Genomic DNA, 13993 nt, shown 5'->3' on the forward strand with positions numbered 1-13993 from the left:
ATGTTTAATACATATAAATGTGACAAATATATATATGACTTGAGAAATATACATATAAATGTTTAAATAATACATAATAAATGTAAGATAATAAAGGTAAGAAAAGTAACAAATGTATTAGCTCGGGCCAAGATCCTAATAAGCAATACGTATATAACTTCAGGAAAGAAATAAATATATCAGCTCAGACCGAGCTATACTAGACATATTCAAGCATATATATATATATATATATATATATATATATATATATATATATATATATATATATATAACTTTAAGAAAAGGAAATAAATATATAAGCTAGGATCGAGCTCAACTAGACACGTTTAAGCATATATATATATATATATATATATATATATATATATATATATATATATATATATATATATATATATATATATATATATATATATATATATATATAACTTTGACAAAAAATAATAAATATATGAGGTCGGACCAAGATCTAATAGCCATATTAAGCGATATATACAAATTTGAGAAAAGTTATAAGTAGCGTACCCGAGCTTGGATCCAGATTGTTCTTTTAACGGGAAGTTTTACCCAGCGTGATGGAATCAAGATAGCCCTCCGCGTATTTTTATTTTTTATTTTTTTTATTTTTTTTTTATTTTTTTTTTATTTTTTTTTTACCAAGCGCGTAGCGAAGTCGGACCGAGATAGCCCTCAGTGTACTGAGGTTTGTACCAAGCGCGTAGTGAGGTCGGGCCGAGATAGCCCTCAGCGTACTGAGGTTTGTACCAAGCGCGTAGCGAGATCGGACCAAGATAGCCCTCAGCGTACTGAGGTTTGTACCAAGCGCGTAGCGAGGTCGGACCGAGATAGCCCTCAGCGTACTGAGGTTTGTACCAAGCGCGTAGCGAGGTCGGACCGAGATAGCCCTCAACGTACTGAGGTTTGTACCAAGCGCGTAGCGAGGTCGGACCGAGATAGCCCTCAGCGTACTGAGGTTTGTACCAAGCGCGTAGCGAGGTCAGACCGAGATAGCCCTCAGCGTACTGAGGTTTGTACCAAGCGCGTAGCGAGATCGGACCGAGATAGCCCTCAGCGTACTGAGGTTTTTACCAAGCGCGTAGCGAGGTCGGACCGAGATAGCCCTCAGCGTACTGAGGTTTGTACCAAGCGCATAGCGAGGTCGGACCGAGATAGCCCTCAGCGTACTGAGGTTTGTACCAAGCGTGTAGCGAGGTCGGACCGAGATAGCCCTCAGCGTATTGAGGTTTGTACTAAGCGCGTAGCGAGGTCGGACCGAGATAGCCCTCAGCGTACTGAGGTTTGTACCAAGCGCGTAGCGAGGTCAGACCGAGATAGCCCTCAGCGTACTGAGGTTTGTACCAAGCGTGTAGCGAGGTCTGATCGAGATAGCCCTCAGCGTACTGAGGTTTGTACCAAGCGCGTAGCGAGGTCGAACCGAGATAGCCCTCAGCGTACATCCAACGTCTCCAATTTATATGCACCACCGAGGAGGACCCTTTGGATGCGAAACAGACCTACCCATTTGGGGGAAAGCTTGTCCTCCATCTCAGCGGCATGAGCTCGTCTTAGCACTAGGTCATTTTCCTTGAAGTCGCGAGGCTTCACCTTTGTCTTGTACCGTCTTTCTACCCGCCTTTTTTTAGCTTTACTTGTTATTCATGCCAACTCGCGGACTTCTTCCACCACATCTAAATTTGCGCGAAGTCCTTCTTCACCATCGTCTCTCGGAGACGGGGAATTTCCGAGCTCTATAGGAAGGAGAGCATCTGTTCCATAGTGGGCGGATCTCCTCCATTGTTTCCCGGAGTAGTTACCGCTATATCGTTTTATGTGGCCAGAGATGCTAGTTTTACCTTGCCCCACGGTTGGCGCCAATGTTCCGGTCTGGGAGTGTGGCCAAACCAAAACAGTGATTTTTTCTATCGTCAAAAATGTTCTCCCCCTCTTGCTCTCTCCCCCGCGTATATCTCCTTTTTCAACAAAAAACCGTTATTTATTTCTCACTTTCTTTGCCAACCAACTCGCGTTTCGTTCCCACTATCTTCCTAAAATTCCGCACAGTGAAGGTAGTTTATCCCAAATATCCCGGGATATTTACTTTATTTGTTTATTTCATACACCCTTTTTTCTGAGATTGCTTGGGCCTTACCAATGGGCCTCCAATACGCATGCCAATCCGAGCTCGTCGAGCCTTCCGAGCTTACCGAGCTAGATGGGCATCCAATTGACCTGTGAAGTTGGACGAATTTCATTTTGAGCCAACTCGGCCAATTTCGGTTGAATTTCTTTTAGAGTCAATTGCCTAAAAATCTGGCTCAGCTAGGGCCAAGTCAACCAAATGCTGACGAATTTTGGTCGAGGTCAACTTTATCAAATTCAACCCAATTGAGGTCCATGTCAATCTTTAGCACAGGTTGGTCCTCCTAATGTTTGGCCCTCGATCTATCTTGACCTACATTTTGGTATGGTTCGTCTTAACTATCGACCGAGGTCAACTAGTCTCAAACTTCAATTATGATAATATTTGTGAATTTTTTTGTAATGTGATTTTTCCATATTAATATTATTATATACATATTAAATTTAAATTTAGAGATTTATGAATTTATGAATTTATAAATTTATGAATTTATAAATGTAAAATAAATGGGAAAATTAAGAGATTAAAAACAAAATGAAGAAATAGAAAACATATAAATTTAGAGATTAAAAGAACTAAACAATCCAAAAATTATAATTTCCTAAATATTCAATCAATTTTAGTTTAAACAATTAATTGATTCAATGGACCAATTATACAAGTTAAATTTAAATACCATTCAATTCAAATTGTATTTAATCATCAAATCAATATTCAATCGATTTTGAATTTTAATTTTAATATCAATAAAAGTTGTATCATTAAAAGGAGAACTCAAATTAGGAAAAAGGACAAACTTAGAGCAAAATACAGATTTATATTGTGTGGTCTTAATTTCATGAATTAATCCTCATAAATTCAGTTTTCAATTATTTAATATGAGAAAAAAATGAAAAAAAGAAGGAAAATATAAACCTTAATAATTATACAATTGACTTTTGTCTTCACTTTCGATAGAATTCAGCCTCTGAATCACACTTTAAATATAAATTATAATGTTATAAACTCTGAAGGATAATCAATCTAATTAAATGTAAATATATAAATTCTAAGAGTTATTTAATAATCATACCACAATATAAATATATAGAAAAATGAGAAGGTTCTAGGAAAACAGAGAAAGGAAAGTACAATCAACGATACATAGCGTTACCCTGCCTGAAGTTGAAAGTAAGAAGTATTCCATTATATTCTCTTAAATTCTCAGAAAATTTTTGGAAAATCATCACACAAAATGAAATATTTTACAATCTTAGTAGTTTTATGATGCTTATTCAATCGCAGTCTTTAAAAACAACTAAAATTATCATAATTATTTTGTAATTATGGCAAAACTAAAGTTAAAAAACATTCTTAAAAGAACTAAAATGTACAAGTTTTAAGTATGAAAACTAGAACACAAAGTATACCGACAAGTGTAGAACCAAATAAGTAATTAAAAACTACAATATCATATAAATCATTTTCATTATATTAATACTAATGAAAATATATACGTGTAATGTTCAATTTTATTTTATAAATATAACTGTTCTAATTTCAAGTTCGTCCTCAATTACTAAATATTTGAGGTATTATTGGTTATAAAGTTTGAAGCTTCCTCTTCATTTTATTCTTAAAAAATGTCTTTGAAAGATATGACGAAAAGAAATATTTAAAAAGGTTATAATAATAAATAATAAAATTAATACTTTTACAATTATAAAAATAGAATTAACAATTTTTATAGTTCTATCGTATATATTTTTATTTACTTCGTAAATATTCTTTTCAAAAGTTATTTTAGTTTTAAAAAATGATTAAATTTTTAAAAAATGGTTAAAACAGTTAAATTTTAAAAAGTCATTTAAAACACGTAATTAAGGACAAAATTGAAAAAAAAATTGTATACATCAAAGTAAGCGATCGTCTTCATATAATAGTATAAATATTTTTTCTTTATAATATTAATAGATGTGATAAAATATGCATTTTGTGTGATTCTTTAATATTGAACATAACTTTATTAGTGATTTATTTAAACAATTAGAGATCAAGGAAGAAAAAATAGAAAAAAAAAAGTAATACTAAAAATTTTGTTTAGTTACATGTGCTCTAAGATGAAGTCAGAAGAAATATATAAATAGTTTTTAGTTCTTTTAGGGATGTTAACTTTTATTAATATTGAGTTTATACGGATCATTTATGTTTTAAATATGTTTGGAGAAAAAAAAATTTGAAAACTTTGGTTGAGGAGTAATTTTACTTCAATTTGTCATATTTATTTTGATTAATTAGTATTTTTAGAGTCTTGGAGAACGATGGTAGTGTTTGCATTATCGTAACTACATACAATTCAAAATGTTTCATTTTTTTTTGAAAAAAATCAATAAATTAATAATTTTACTAATTTTACTTTTATTCATAAAATATAATAAATTTGTAAAGTATGATTTTTATCATAAACTTATATGTTTTTTTGGCTCTCATACTTTGCATTCATTTTGTTTTATATTTTAATAATTTATATATGATGATAAATAATTAATGAATTTTAAGATTTCAACCTAAGTTTACATATTAAAATTGATAGTTATATTTAACATAAACTTATTTAAAGGACATGTACAAAAGTTAAGAAAATTAAATGCTTTAAAATAATTTTCAGGAAAACATATTTGTAATAATTGTAGTTGAAGTTAGAATACATATTTCAACAGCTTGCATTGGCTTTGTAATTATTAAGTTTAAGCAATTTACATAAAAGATTTTAGTTCTAATATTTTTGTGATTAGACAATATAGATAAAAAAACCTTATTGATTGGTAGATAAATATCACAAAATAACACTTTGGGACGGAAATATCTTATAGACGACTTGACTATATTCTATACGCGCTTCAATATTGTTGAGGATTGTTAGAGTAAAATATAAAATATTATTTTACATTATTATATTTCTTTAGCTTTTTCATAACGGTTATTGTCTTTAATTGTATTTAAAACAATATATTTATTTTTAGATGATGGTTAAATATATATATATATATATATATATATATATATATATATATATATATATATATATATATATATATATATATATATATATATATATAAAACTTGGTTACTTTTATTTAAGAAATTTTATTTATCTATTTATCTATAAAAATGTGCAATTGAGATTTTTAATTTAGTGTACACAAATTTGTATTTATTTTTTACCATTAATACTATTTTAAAATTACAGTACACAATTTACCACGAAAACACCAATATAAAAATGAAAAATAAATAAAAATACAGTGGAGCAAAGAAGAAAACAAGAAAGAGACTAATGAGAAAAATCTCCACATAAATCCAAAAGAAAGCGACTACCTATATTCTATACATAATTTGATATGTAAGTATTTACAATATTTTATTCTATATGATTAATTTTTCATTATAACGCAATGTTGATATAATATAGCATAGAGAATATTTTTATTATTTTTTTTATAAAATTAACAAAAAAATCATATAAAATAAACGATATAGTATATAATTACAAGACAATAATGATAAAAAATGTGGATACCCTAGTTGGATGGTACTTATGTTTTTGCTACTAATTATACAAATTTTCTTAATTACTATGAGATGAAGAGAAGGTAATTTTCTAAATACCCTAGTTGTTATTATAATTTTTTTTTTGTGAGCATATTTTTATGAAAAAGATTATAAAATAATTTTCTGTTTTTTGTTTTTAACTTTCGTTGCCCTCTTTTTATAGTAAATTCATTATTAATTCTTTTAATTTTTTAAATAAGTTTATTTAAACATGTAAAAATGATTATTAATAGTAACTACTTTATCAAAATGTAATAAAAAAAACTATTTATAATTATTATTTTACTTTATTTTTTAATACTTCTTGCCTCCATCTTTTATTCTGGAGTTTATCGATACTATTTGTACTATGATGCTATCTTTATCTTTGGCACTTTTTATAAGAAATAAGATGTTATTGTATTTTATCTTGTATAAAAATTACCGCATAAATTATTATATTACGAATACTCTTCTTTAAAAATGAAATTACATGTTTAAATATATAAAAAAATTATATTCTGTGATATGTTTTCTGTGTTAGGAATCTTAATTTTTGTTTAATCTGAATTTCAAATGTATGTATATTTTAATTATATTGTGGTCTTTTCTTAGCTATATCCACTCGTTCGTTATACAATATTGAGGAAAAATCTCTATTAATTTTTTCATCGGTGTGATTTGGTGCATTTGAATTTTACGAGAAAAAAGTTGTTTTAGTTTTTGTTTCTTTACTTTGATAATGGTGTAAGACAAAAAGATGGGTAGTGTTGAGATTTTTTCCATTGATGTGTTATAATCTAGTAACTTTCCTTTTTTATCCCTTTGATTTATCCTTTTAAATTGTGCTTAATCTTTCTTAACAAGCTTTTTGAAATTGTAGTAGCTTTTACAAAAACTTCAACGTATTTTCTACTTAAGCGGGACCCTTTTTCATGAGACACGGTAAACAGAATTTCATATTTCTTTCTTCGACGTTCGGAGTCCTTACGAGATTTTTTTTAATGTTTTATACGAGAATTATGTTAGCAAACTAGGTTAAATTTTAAGATTAATTAGTTTTAATTTCTTAATCATCATTTCCACACAAAAAGTACGTATCAATTTAGGTAAGTTAGGATGCAATATCATAGAATTTGCAAAAATAGGTTTGCTATGTAAAATGGTGGGTTCATGTTAAAAAAAAATAATTATCTAAATTGAAATAAATTAATTTTAATTCTATCTATTTAGCTTGCCGTCCAAAGAGAACTAGGTCCAATTAATCTATTAACAATTATAATTTTAAAAATGTTAAAATAAATTTCAGTAAATTAAATTAAGGTTTTGTAATATATTTTAATTTTTGTATAATATGAACTCATATTGGAAGAGTCACTATTTTTAAATAAAATTAATTTGTTGATCAAACAATTTACATGACGTGCAGAATGGGGTCGAAATGTCTGTCACGCACTCAACCTATTGATATAAATATCATATGCACATAACAAAGAAATTAAAACTTGAACAATATCACCCACGAATCTAGCTCCAACAACAGAAAGCTAAAGTTTTTCTCATATCATCAATAACCAAATATGAAGGTGAGATCACTTCCAATGATTACTCTATAGTCAATTAATATAACATGCTAGCTATTTTATTTATTTGAAAATAACTTCATATATGTGTGTTCTTCGAACGCTTCAATATGGCGTAGCAGAGAATAGTCATAAAGGTGCAAGTGGAGAGTGAAAAAGGCAGAAGAAAAGTCCTAACAGTCGCTGCGAAATCTCAAGGTAGGTTCATATACGTGTGTTAAGTTGTTAAACAATTTTGATTTCGCTAATTAACTCTTAGTTTATGCTTGATGAGTGGTGTAATTAATTCAAAACTAGCTAGTACATGCAGGAGTTCGTTCACTATCCTTAGAAGGCGAAAACAGAGACCAAGTGGTGGTTACCGGAGATGGAGTCGATGCTGTTAAATTAACCAATCAACTGAGAAAGAACTTCTATACCACGCTAATAAGTGTGGAAGATATGGAAGAAGACGAAGAAGAAGATGAAGAAGAAGAAGAAGAGGATGAAGAAGCCACGCCAAAGGAAAATTCATCACCACCTTGTCCAATTTGCACAACCTATCTTCAACGTTGTCCATTATGTACCAGCTTTCTTCCACCTTCTCCCATGCGTAGTTACGTGGTTTATGATTCCGACACCAATAGCTGCACCGTTGTCTGAGTTAATTTACCTATAAGAGATGGCTGGGTATAGATATGTTAAACACAAAACAATGACATTTTCTTTGGTTAGACATAGTATCTATGGTAATTTTTAATATATATATATATATATATATATATATATATATATATATATATATAAATGGTGTGTTCTTGTTCTTTCCAATAATGACATCTTTTGGTTATAAAAAGTTTAAGAAAGTTACCTCTCAGGGGTTTGTTCTTAGGATAAAGATAGTTTAATCCACTTTTTTCATCTACTTTTAATCCACTCTTTTAATGATCATTAGATCATCTATTTTGATTCTTTTAAATAATATGATGTGATGATCTAATGATAATTGAAGTTATGAGTTAAAAGTGAATAAAAAATATGGGTTAAAATATTATTATCCCTTATCATTCATTCTTATGATTAATTCCATGGAGAAAACTTTTGATGACTTTCCATAAAAGGGAACCCATAATACATTGAAGAATAAACGGTTAGTCTGCAAATGTTGAGACACGTTGGACTTGATAAAATTTGGATTTCTGACTTTACCACAAAGGTTAAGGCTTTTCTTCCACTTATAGACTCTTTTTTTGCTTGAAAATTCAGTAATTCAGTAATTGTAGTGAGGTTTGGTCTGTGCAGATGGAAATATCTTCTATATATCTATTCAACAATACAAATGAAAAATTACGTATTTAAATAAAAGAGATACTACTTTATTACTTTATTTTGATTAAAAAATTAAAAAAAAATAATTTATTTTAATTTTATTTATGAAAACTTTGTGAAATTTGTCCAAAAAAAAAAATTCCATATCTATACGGTGCGACGACAAAGTATAGCAGTTACACACACTAGCACTGGTCTAGGTGTTTTTGTTCCAACAATAGTTGCAATCAAGTTTTGTGTCTGCGGCACTCATGAGGTTTTTTTGTACAAGGTTGTTTCTTCGATGGTCTGTTCAGTGTCTGGTTTTTGTCACTAATAATTCTATCTATTTTTCTAGTAATAATGTATCGAGTCAAATACGCGTACAAATGCATTGACCATCTATACAAAGGCGTAAACTGGTTAATAAATCACGTGGAATTCACGTGAAATTCAGGATAAGGCAAGTCTATGTCATGTATGATATTAGGGTTCTTTCTTCGTAGTTGCTTCGCAGAAATTTCCTGGAACCTGTCAATTTCTCTCAAACTTTTATCACTATCAACAACACTTCATTGGGTGGAAAAAAAAATATTTCTTTCATATTTATAACACGAATATGAAAATATTATAGGAACATTTTTTTATTGTTTTTTAAAATGGCAATCAATATTTTGTACATTGATATTAAGGTTATATATCTCTATTTAAGAAAGAGAAAAATATTTTACTCAGCCACCTCTATTGACGGGCCCGTAGAACTTTAAGAATTTGCGAAAGGTACCTACACATACTAATGGAATTAATATCTATGGTGCCAAAAAAAAAATGTTGTATAAATAAATGTTTCAAAAAGTTCAATTAATTATAAATTCTAGGTTGCAAGATGTGAGGACTTTCTATATTTTTCTATATTGGTTAATAATATATGACACAAAATAAAGAGATAAAAAACGATACATATTACAATAGAGAAAACCTTTTTTACATCTAAATTTTGACAATATATGAGATTTTTTCATAAAATTTATTTTATGTTTCTTTATGTGATTAAAAAGTTATCCAATTAGCACACCAGATATATATTTTGTCAGCTAAATTAAATTTTATAGTATTAAAAAAATAGATACTAAAAATTAATAATATATGAGTCTTTGGATTAAAAAATAATTTAATAGTTCGTGTACAACGATATTTGTAAATTAAATTTATGTTTTCTTGAATTATAAATTAAAATATACGTATTAATGAACTAATAAAAATTGATTAATCTTTTCGATCGGTCCAACAAAATAGTTTGAATACAATAAATATTAATACTCACACTTTAATTTTTATATATAAAAAAATCATAGCATCATAACACTTGAAGTAAGGACTTCTTAAAAAGTAAACAACACAATTTGTAAAAGATTAAATACCCCAATATTAATACATTTAATATACCACAAAAATAATAACAATTAAAACAAACAAAATCAATATATATATATATATATATACTTTTTTTTTTTAAATTTGCCTTATTTTTATGATTTTTTTCTGCATTTTTTTGCTAGTTTTTGGGGTGGATTCTATGAAATTAATAAGGAGCTTTATTTTTCATTGACTTTGTAAAATTAATAGATGAAATGAAGTTGAAAATATTATGAAGTCAACTCAAAGAAGAAAGTGCTTCATTAATTTTGTATTAATGTCATGGAATGTGAAATTGGGATGGAGAATAATATTAATTTATAGTTGTAATGTTCATTCATATTTGTGTGACTATGTTTTTATTATTTTCAACAAAGATTATTTATAAGCTAAGACAAGCTTGTACAAAACATATAAAAAGTCAAAATGGAAAGATGATAGGAATATATATATATATATATATATATATATATATATATATATTCCCTATCATCTTTCCATTTTGACTTTTTATATGTTTTGTAATATATATATATATATATATATATATATATAACCAAACACAAAAACGGCAGAGAAAAATTCACATTCTCTCTAACAATTTTCAGGTGAACTACTTCTTGCTACCACATATCATACATTTTCTCACAAACATTTTTCGTAAAACTTCAAAAAGATATATATAAGAAAAGCAAAATGAAATAAACTTTATAAGAAAAAAGAAAAACTTGTTTAAAGCACTTAATCACGTTACGTGATGTTGGTACTAACCCTCAAAGGAAAAAGAGGTAGAAAGTCCACGGTCTTTGGTGGAGTGCACATGTTCATGTTCTTCGTAACTTTAATATTTTGCAATTAAAAATCTAAATATAGTAATATTAATTCCAACCATATCCCTTATTTGGCACAACATATTGCAGGGCTCACCAATGTGTTGCCCACATGCATGTGCTCAGAAGTAATCATTTCGAACACGTGTCTATAAATTATCAATTATTTCCCCAAAAAATTCTACTTCTATTAATATTGTTTAATACCTTTCGCTCTTATAAATTATAGCGTATGTACATATATTCTTATGTGTTTGGAATGCAGTTTCATTCAACAGAAAAGTTTTATAATTTTGATTTGAAAATAATCTTAGTTTGGAGTTCAATAAAACATAATAAAAATTTATCAAATATTATTTATGACTTTCTATGTAAAGTAAATTTGGATTTGAATTCCCAAACTGAAAAACAAACATTAAGATCATCATACTTGTCGACCATTAATGAACTGATCGGATTAACCAACCAAAATTAGTTTCAGTCATTATATATTAAACAGAAGCAAAAGCTTCAGTAACGGTTGGGCGACAATAAAAAGTCATAGCAAATCTTGTTGCTACTTAGACTAAAAAACAAGTAAGTGTAATTCTTCCTAAACAATAAAATATGTTCACATGAGGCGGAACATATTTACTGGTTATATCATCGGCAATCGCCTGAATTTCAAACAAACATGCATTAAGTTCTATATGATTTGTTTGAGGGTAGATGCATGTATTCAACATCTTCCCTTATAAAAAAGCATATATTTATACCAATTTTGTTTTATTTTTTTATAAAATACTTACAAAATTTTGTTGTGAAAAATGATTCACAAAAAATTGCTACCAATTTTTTACAAAATATTTTGCATAAAATATTTTTACAAGAAATTTTGTAAAAAATATTTAAAAATTTTATAATTTGGTAAGATATAATTATCCACGAAAAAATTACATATTAGTTAAAACTCTTAGAAAAATTGAAAAAAAAATCTTGCAAAATTTTATAATTACAAAAATAAACGATGAAATATGAAAAATTTTAGTAGTAATTGTTGAATTCAACAAATTTATTTAAATAAATTAAAAATTTGTAAGTAATTATATACTATATACACTACAAAAAAATTTATTAAGAAACATATTTTAGAAACAAAAAATAATTAGTCACTATAGTGATAAATTTAAATACTAATTACAAAATTAAAAATTATTAGATATTAAAATAATTAATATTATAAATAAAAATTATAATTGATTACTAAATTGTCAGTAATTAATTAAAGACTAATTCATTTTGGTAATCAAAATTTAGGTAGTTAATTTTTAGTAATCTGATAGCCAAAACCATGATAGTTAATTTTAAAGACCAAATTTAGTGATCAATTATAATTTTTTATTCATAATAGTGACTATTTTAGTAACCAATAATATTTAGTTTTGTAAATTAATTACTATTTAGAAATTTTCTTATAGTCTTAAAAATTGTAATAATAATTATTTATAATTTTTTCATAAATAAATATAATTCACAACATGTAGCACCTCCCTCGCAATTGAAAGATCCAAAAACTTCATCCTTTATAGGTGTGCTTTTGTTTTGTTTTGTTGCATATTGTTTCTTTTAAGTTGCATTTTACTTCAACTTTGTCTTCTTTGGAAATGGAGGTATCAATGAAGACTGAGTTGTAGTTTGTTATTCTACATGGAATTTGTGTTTGAATCCTAATTTTGTCTTTTACGTCGGTTTTGTTTACTCTTGCTTATTATTGAGTTTTCTTTACTACTTCCGAGTTATAGGAAATACTTTTGGATTTTTTATTATTAGTAAGAATTCGAAACATGTGAGAGAAAGTTTATAATAATTACTCACGCACTCTCTTCAATCAGTTGAATTAAATTATATTAACTAGATTAATTTCATCATCTCTTTATTTATAACTTATCTTGATAATTTTTAATTAGTCAAAATGTTATTTTATGAGACTGTATCTCCCTAACTACTTGGATTAGCCTATAATTTATATCCTTCGCGTCTTCTTATTACTTTCAATGTCCAGTAAATATACTCTTGAAGTTTTTTATTTAGTTTAAGTTATTAATGGGAGATTTAATAAATATTTCCATATAAAAAATTAAACTAAAAAAAAGAAAAAAAAAACATAATAGAAGAACTTTAAGCATAAAAGCGATTCATTGATCACAATTGCAACTTACTAAATCAATTTTATTATTATTATTATTATTATTATTATTATTATTATTATACACACCGATGCTAATTTATAAAACATAAACTCGGTTCATTGATGTCCTTATTAAGTGTAAAATTAAGCATAAGTTTGTTATTTATTTAAATCTATAATTGTCAACTTTACAAATCATGTATTATGATCAAACAAGAAAATAATCATATAAGAAATGCTTAAATATAGTTTTGTCTCTAAAAATTGTAAACTATAAAAATTATCTAATAAACTTCTTCTTCACTTTTTTATTATTGAAATTCGTATTTACTTCTTAAAAATATTTATTTACATTTGATTATACCATTATGCTTCTTTTAACTAATTATTGAAATATTTTTCAAAAATTAATCCTTAAAATTTTCTTATTATAATAGTTAATGTGTTTTTTTTTATTATATGGTGACATACCATGCTAATATAAATAACATATTAGAAAACATAAAATACAAAATAAGTTTTTTTAGGAACAAATACAAAAAATATATTTAAGCACATTTAATAGTAATCGCTAGCATGTAATTTTTTATTCAAAAAACTACATTTAAGCATATAATAAAATCACTATTTTTTTCATTAAAAAAATGATGTTGTACTGTTTTACTATTATTTAGTAAAAGTAAAATATTGGACAACAAGAAACACGAAAGAAAGTGATACCACATGAAGGGAACGTCACTTTCTTTATTCAAACAATCGATTTTTTTTTTAATTAAGGTGAATTAGATTATGAAAAGTAGGAAGTAAAACAAATTAAAAATATAAGTAAAATACGATATTGTTTAAATAGAATAAAAAAAAGTAAAGTAAATTTATTCATCATTTATTATTATAATAAAGAATATAAATATTAATAAAATAACTAATTATTATAATAAAAAAGGTATAAATATTTAATAATCTTTTAATTATTTATTACTTAAACTACCACCATTTC

General features: G+C 26.9%; 1 protein-coding gene across 2 annotated transcripts; it reads left to right on the forward strand.

Annotated features, from left to right (window-relative positions):
- The first annotated feature begins 7220 nt into the window (after positions 1–7220).
- On the forward strand, positions 7221–8019 carry LOC114195348 (heavy metal-associated isoprenylated plant protein 47-like). Of its 2 annotated transcripts, none has more exons than XM_028085776.1 (3): positions 7221–7299; positions 7419–7494; positions 7598–8019. In XM_028085776.1, exons 1-3 carry the CDS (start codon positions 7294–7296, stop codon positions 7936–7938), a joined length of 423 nt encoding a protein of 140 aa, XP_027941577.1. In that variant the 5' UTR covers positions 7221–7293; the 3' UTR covers positions 7939–8019. The 2 variants fall into 2 exon arrangements, with proteins under 2 accessions (XP_027941577.1, XP_027941578.1); XM_028085777.1 differs by having other exon boundaries at positions 7607–8019.
- The last annotated feature ends 5974 nt before the right edge of the window (positions 8020–13993 follow it).

Source organism: Vigna unguiculata, chromosome 8 (genome assembly GCF_004118075.2).
Source record: "Vigna unguiculata cultivar IT97K-499-35 chromosome 8, ASM411807v1, whole genome shotgun sequence".
Classification (NCBI taxonomy): domain Eukaryota; kingdom Viridiplantae; phylum Streptophyta; class Magnoliopsida; order Fabales; family Fabaceae; genus Vigna; species Vigna unguiculata.

Coding starts and splice junctions, on each gene's coding strand:
- LOC114195348 (XM_028085776.1), top strand. Junction 7,495..7,597: donor AGTCGCTGCGAAATCTCAAG/GTAGGTTCATAT, acceptor AAAACTAGCTAG/TACATGCAGGAGTTCGTTCA.